Source organism: Camellia sinensis, chromosome 1 (genome assembly GCF_055761805.1).
Source record: "Camellia sinensis isolate YWXY chromosome 1, ASM5576180v1, whole genome shotgun sequence".
Lineage (NCBI taxonomy): Eukaryota > Viridiplantae > Streptophyta > Magnoliopsida > Ericales > Theaceae > Camellia > Camellia sinensis.
This window is the reverse complement of record NC_138961.1, coordinates 236,603,933-236,611,580: the sequence shown is the minus strand read 5'-3', so window position 1 is coordinate 236,611,580 and position 7,648 is coordinate 236,603,933. Positions and strand designations below refer to the sequence as shown.

Sequence of the window (7,648 nt, the reverse complement as noted above, 5' to 3'; positions counted from 1 at the left end):
ATTTTAATTATTTGTTCACTCCATAATAGAATTTTTTTATGAAAAATAATTTGTAGACATAAATTTTATACAGAAAACCTCACTGGAATAACATGATAGTGGCATATTTGAAATAACAATACAATCGTGACAGGTTTAAAAAATTACAAAACCATGGAAAAGTATATCATTTTAATTATTAAAGTGTATAAACTTTTTTACTGATTTGTAAAGTTTGTTCAACTGTTACACTATAATATTATTTCTCCAAATAACAAGCCACTTAAATAGATATTTTGATTTGAAATGAATAGGTACAAATTTGTCATGTCGTTGTATATAAATTATACAATTTATTTATTGAGTAAATTACACTTGTTTCTTAGAATTTTAGAGAAAATACAATTAGTCTCGCACTTTTGATATAATTACATGCAACATCCCTCAAAGTTCCAATTCATGCAATACTTGTATTCTTTTCATCTGTAATTCGTGAGTTGTATAGATAAAAAATTAATATTGTCATTTATTTTTTACTAAATTGTATATTTAGTTTTGTTTATTTTAGTATCCACCTATCATCTACATTAGTTTTGATCACTTTAACCTTACTAAAAAGAAACTTAGTATAATTATGTTAAACTTATAGGACTAATTATATTTTTCTTAAATTTTAAGGGAGTTTAGTTTGATTTATCCTTATGTATTTGTTTATTATATTACTCTTCTCGTTAAATATTGAGCATTTTTTTGATAGAAATATTGCATACAAAGGTTTTTTTTTTTTTTTTGAGCAGATAATATTATGCAAACATATTTATCATTTGAAAATGAAAGCCTAATTGCTTTATGATCAATCAAACAAAAGAATAAGACTGTTCAATTAAAAATCCAACCTAAATGATGATAACTCATGAAATGGCATGTTCATATATATATATACACATTCTATGTATACTGTCATGTTGCATTCACAAATGAAGCTGATAGGGAATATTATTAGTTGTGGTCATTAATTGATGCAAATCCTGGAGGGCATATGAGAGGATTAGCTTTCTATCTGCATGCATACCAACTATTTCAACACACTTTCTTCTTCTTCTTCTTCTTTTTTGGTTTGAATTATAAATTTGGATAAAAATTTAAAAATAAATAAATCGATAAAATGTGAATAAAATATAATATATTATATATATTTTTCATTTTAAATTCATACTAAAATTTATAATTCAAATTCAACCTTAAAAGGTTGACATAATATATACTAGTGAGTGTGCGTGCGTACTCAATAGATGTGTTATTAAAAATTTAAAATATAAATTTTAATTGAAAATTATATATGTTGTATATTAGCCTTTACATACATAATAATACTATATATAATCATATTCAAAATGTAAAACTATTCTAATTTATGAATGCTGTTATCCCAGTTAGGCAACCCAAGAGGGGGGGTGAATTGGGTTATTAAAAATTTCACAATATTAAATATAACACAATATTCAGAATTTGAATAAATAAAAACAAACAGAATAATAATTATCAATATAAAGGTAGAAGAGATAGAGAGAGAAAATCAAACACTGCGATTTATAGTGGTTCGGCACGCCAGGCCTACGTCCACTCCCCAAGGAACCTCCTTGAGAATTTCTTTACTATCAATTGAATAAATACACCACCAAGCTTGTGGATTTGGCACAGGACTTACTCTTATCTATTGAGCCTCACTCAACAATAAATGCCTTACCCTTACAAAATCTCTCACAAAAATAAGGAATAAGAATAAGTGGTAATTGAACCCACTTTTACAATAATTCTCTCACAAAGAGTAGATATGAAAGTGTAAGAACAAAAGCTAGACTTAGATCTGAAAGTGAAAGAGCAGAATACTCAGAATTTTGGAGCTCACAGAAATATTTTCTCTTCAAGTTCTTGATTTCTTCTCCACATCCAACACCTCTATTTATACACAAAAATATACCCGTTAGACACTCCTTGCTGACGTCATGGCTTACATAAGCACGCTCCTGACGTCATGGCTTACATAAGCACGCTCCTGATGTCATCGCTTACATAAGCAGGCTCTTGATGTCATTGCTTACATAAGCACACTCCTTAAATTTAAATAGTCAGCAAATGATAAGAATTAAAAATATAAAAATAAGATTGATTTTTTCTTCTTGTTTTTTTTCAAACATGGAGCCACCGTTTTTGTAGACAATTTAATACAAAGTTCACAACTTTCAAACAAACAAATAATTTTCTCCATCTAGTTTATAATATATATATATATATATACATATATACATAACTCCATCTTGTTCTTCTTGTTTAATTATAATATGATATAATTAATGTAGTGTAAAAAATTTAATAGCGCACGTGATGTATTCTGTATATAATGTTATATAAGTTCTGATCAAAATTTTGCATACAGAAAAATCTCTATAAATAATATTTATGATGGATCTGAAAATATATGTCATCTTTAAAATATTGTATATGTTGTAAAGATTTTAAACTAAATGTATTTTACCACTCCATATTAATTTTGTCAAAATAAGACAACCCATAAATATCAAATTTGTCAAAATAATACAACCAATCAATCATTTTTGTCAAAATAATATAATTAATCAATTTGTCAAAAGATGAATAGTAATTAACCCTATTTTTCAAAAAGTGAATAGTAAAGTTTTTTGAAAATATTTAAAATAATCATTTTTGTCAAAATAATATAATTAATCGATTTGTCAAAAGATGAATAGTAATTAACCCTATTTTTCAAAAAGTGAATAGTAAATTTTTGAAAATATTTAAAATAATATTTAACATATATATTTTAAAAAGATAATATTATTTTATTTAAATAATATTTAACAAATATATATATTTTTTAAAAAGATAATAATTTGTGTCAAATAATATGTATATTAACTAATATATTTTAGACATCATCAAAATTAAATAATATGATTAACAATCTCCCCCTTTTTGATGATGGCAATATATGTATGGATTTGACACAAAATAAATTTGACAAAATATTTGACAACCCTGCGACATATAATTTTCAAAATCATATTTTTTCTCCCCCTTTGACATCATCAAAATAAAGATGAAGATAAGAAACAAACACAAGGGATACAATAATCTGGGGGGCCAACAATAAAATAAGGGGTCGGCTGTCTTGTCGGAATCATTGTGGGGATTTTGTAGCATCTCGAGCGCAGGAAGTATGGACAAACAAAAGATTTGAGCAGATATAGCAGATATGCATCGAGGAATGGAGCAATGGAGTGTATAAAAAGTGACACAGATCAGAAGCAAAGATACGAAAATCATCAAGTGTTTGAGAGAAAAATTTGTTTTAGCTCATTTTATAATCATGTCATTCCTTACCTTGTCTATCAATGAGTCGGACCTGCATGAGGTGCCTGTAATGCAAGCAAATGAGAGAGTACCAGTGACGCAGGCACATGCTATGCCTGTAAATGAGGGTTCTAGTGGTATTGGCAATCGAAATGATTTCGATGCTATTAATCACACTATGGCTCTTAGTACACAGGCCATGACTGCAGTTTCCAATATGGCGCGACGATTACAAGCAAGAGTACAAGAAAATCAGCAATGGAGAGATGAGGTGTGCTTGTTAAAACAACAAGTAGTGAATATGTGTAAGGAGAAGAAAGAGCTGAAAAGAAAAAATGCACAGTTGGAGAATGCAGTGCAGTATTATGCAACGGTGATAATGCCAAGACTCACAGAAATCGAAAACAGAGAGAGGCATGTAACAGAGGCTCATGAAAAATTGTTGAGAGAAGTGAAAAAGAAAAAATCTGTGAAACCTTCTGAAAATTTACCTGTAATCGAGTAATATTTTCTTTTTCTGAAATAAAATTGTGAGCATTTCTTCCTTTATGTATTTATTATTATTATTATTATTATTATTATTATTATTATTTTTAAATTTTGACTTTGCACAAAAAAATTGTTTGTTGGTGCAGATAAGGAGTATGGCAGATAAGAAAAAAAAATGTATATATATACTCCCCCTAAAATTATGCACAGAATATACACATGCCCTTTTTTTTTTATATATATATATATATTTTTATAATGATTTTTCTGTATGCAAAATTTTGATCAGAACTTATATAACATTATATGCAGAATACATCACGTGCGCTATTAAATTTTTTACACTACATTAATTATATCATATTATAATTAAACAAGAAGAACAAGATGGAGTTATGTATATATGTATATATATATATATATATATATTATAAACTAGATGGAGAAAATTATTTGTTTGTTTGAAAGTTGTGAACTTTGTATTAAATTGTCTACAAAAACGGTGGCTCCATGTTTGAAAAAAAACAAGAAGAAAAAATCAATCTTATTTTTATATTTTTAATTCTTATCATTTGCTGACTATTTAAATTTAAGGAGTGTGCTTATGTAAGCAATGACATCAAGAGCCTGCTTATGTAAGCGATGACATCAGGAGCGTGCTTATGTAAGCCATGACGTCAGGAGCGTGCTTATGTAAGCCATGACGTCAGCAAGGAGTGTCTAACGGGTATATTTTTGTGTATAAATAGAGGTGTTGGATGTGGAGAAGAAATCAAGAACTTGAAGAGAAAATATTTCTGTGAGCTCCAAAATTCTGAGTATTCTGCTCTTTCACTTTCAGATCTAAGTCTAGCTTTTGTTCTTACACTTTCATATCTACTCTTTGTGAGAGAATTATTGTAAAAGTGGGTTCAATTACCACTTATTCTTATTCCTTATTTTTGTGAGAGATTTTGTAAGGGTAAGGCATTTATTGTTGAGTGAGGCTCAATAGATAAGAGTAAGTCCTGTGCCAAATCCACAAGCTTGGTGGTGTATTTATTCAATTGATAGTAAAGAAATTCTCAAGGAGGTTCCTTGGGGAGTGGACGTAGGCCTGGCGTGCCGAACCACTATAAATCGCAGTGTTTGATTTTCTCTCTCTATCTCTTCTACCTTTATATTGATAATTATTATTCTGTTTGTTTTTATTTATTCAAATTCTGAATATTGTGTTATATTTAATATTGTGAAATTTTTAATAACCCAATTCACCCCCCCTCTTGGGTTGCCTAACTGGGATAACAATTGGTATCAGAGCCTAGACTCTAGTTTTTGTGACTTAACCGTCTCAGAGTAGATCATGGCAACCCCTAGTTATTCCTTACCCGAGGGACAAGCATCTAATAGGCCACCTCTATTTAGCGGCACAAATTTTAGCTATTGGAAAACTAGGATGACCATACATATTCAATCTAATGATTATGAATGTTGGAAAATTATTTGTAATGGTCCAAAAATTCCTACCAAAACTATAGATGGACTTAGGGTACCAAAACCTGAAGATGAGTGGGATGAATCAGATACTAGAATGGCCCAAATTAATGTCAAAGCTACAACACATGTTGTACTGTGCTTTAGATGCCAACGAGTTCAATAGAATTTCCACATGTAAAACCGCTAAAGAAATTTGGGACAAGCTTATAGTGACTCATGAGGGAACCGAACAAGTTAAAGAATCTAGAGTCAGTTTGCTAGTCCATAATTATGAACTTTTTAAAATGAAGCCTGATGAAACTATTCCTCAAATGTTTACTCGTTTTACTGATATTATTAATGGTTTAACTTCTCTTGGCAAAATATATACTAATGCTGAAATTGTAAGAAAAGTGCTTAGGTCATTGCCAAAAAGTTGGGAGACAAAAGTCATTGCCATTACCGAAGCCAAGGATTTATCAAAGCTAAGTCTAGATGAGTTAATGGGATCTCTCTTAACTCATGAGCTCATAATGCAAGAAGGAAAGGAAGAGGAAGACAACAACAAGAAGAAAGGAATAGCTTTCAAATCCACCTCGAAACATCAAGAGGATAACGAAGATGATTCAGATGAGGATGAGGAAATGGCATTCATCACTAGAAAGTTCCAAAGGTTTGTGAGAAAGAAACAAGGTGTACGAAATTTTTTCAGAAAAGACTTCAACAGCAGGGATTTTCAAAGAGGAGAAAATCACAAAAAATCTGAAGTAACCTGCTATGAATGCAACAAACCTGGACACTACAAATCAGAATGTCCAGAACTTAAGAAAAAATTCAAGAAGGACAAAAAGAAAGCTATGATTGCAGCATGGGGAGAAGATAGTGATGAAAGCGACACAGAAACCGAAGTTTGCAAAAACGAGGTAGCTAACCTATGTTTAATGGCACTTGGAAATGAAAATGAGGTAAATGACGAATCCTTTACATTTGATGAATTACAATTAGCTTTTGATGAATTACATGCAGAATTTAAGAAACTTAGTTTAAAAAATAATTGTCAAAAGAAAGTAATTTCAAGTTTATCAAAAGAAAATGAATCATTGACTTCCAAGATAAATGTTTTAGAAAATGAAGCCATGAAAATGAAAAAGGAAAATGAGATTTTAACTCAAAAAGAGTCTTCAATTTCTGAAAAACATTTAGTTGTATTACAAAAAGAAAACGAGTCTTTAAAAAATGAGCAAATTATTTTGAAAGAAAATATTGAAGACTTGAAAACTACTCTTTCAAAGTTCACTCAAGGTAGAGAGACTTTAGATAAAATTCTTAAAAATCAAAACCGTACTTTTGGTAGAGCCGGAATTGGATATAAACCTTTTTCAAAAGTAAAAACTGCCAAAAATGGTTTTGTATATGCATCTTCTAATCACTCTCATCTCACATGTCATTTTTGTGGAACAAAAGGTCATATTTCACCTTCATGTCCTATTAAAAGAAATCCTTTTGCTAAAATAAAAAAGATGTGGGTTCCTAAGGATATCTCAAGGGTGTCAAATTCTAACTTTTATGGACCCAAGAAAAAATGGGTACCAATAGAGAAATCAAATTTTTGTAGGTATGTTTCAAGACAAAATCTAGTAACGATAGATGGTATCTCGACAGTGCATGTTCGAGGCACATGACTGGAAATAAAGCTATGTTCGCCACACTCCAACCAAAGGATGGCGGATATGTGACTTTTGGCGACAATAGCAAGGGTAAAATCATTGGTGTAGGAAGTATTGGTAAAAATCCCTCTCCTATTATTGAAAATGTTTTATTTGTTGAAGGTTTAAAACATAACTTGCTTAGTATTAGTCAATTATGTGATAAAGGTTATAGAGTTATTTTTGAGAAAACTCATTGCACTATTGAAAATACCTTAGAAAACAAAACTTTATTTGTAGGTTATAGACATGAGAATGTATATGTGTTTGATTTACATGATTTATCTTCTCATTTTAACATTAAATGTTTATCTGCTATAAATGATAATGGTTGGCTTTGGCATAGAAGATTAGGACATGCTCATTTTGATTTAATTTCCAAGCTTTTAAAAAATGAGTTAGTCATAGGTTTACCAAAAATTGTTTTTGAAAAAGATAAACTTTGTGATGCATGTCAATTTGGAAAACAAACTAGAATTTCTTTTAAATCCAAAAATATCGTTTCAACTACTAGACCGCTTCAACTCTTGCATATTGATCTATTCGGACCATCTAGAACATTAAGTTTAGGAGGAAAATCTTATGCCCTTGTTTGTGTTGATGATTACACTAGATATACATGGGTATTATTTTTAACACACAAAAAT

The 7,648-nt window shown here is 29.8% G+C and overlaps 1 protein-coding gene across 1 annotated transcript; it reads left to right on the top strand.

Annotated features, from left to right (window-relative positions):
• Positions 1–5,532: 5,532 nt before the first annotated feature.
• Positions 5,533–7,132, top strand: LOC145790705 (uncharacterized). The gene is made up of 2 exons (XM_082869169.1): positions 5,533–6,260; positions 6,958–7,132. The coding sequence occupies exons 1-2, from the start codon at positions 5,601–5,603 to the stop codon at positions 6,985–6,987; spliced, it is 690 nt and encodes a 229-aa protein (XP_082725295.1). The 5' UTR covers positions 5,533–5,600; the 3' UTR covers positions 6,988–7,132.
• The last annotated feature ends 516 nt before the right edge of the window (positions 7,133–7,648 follow it).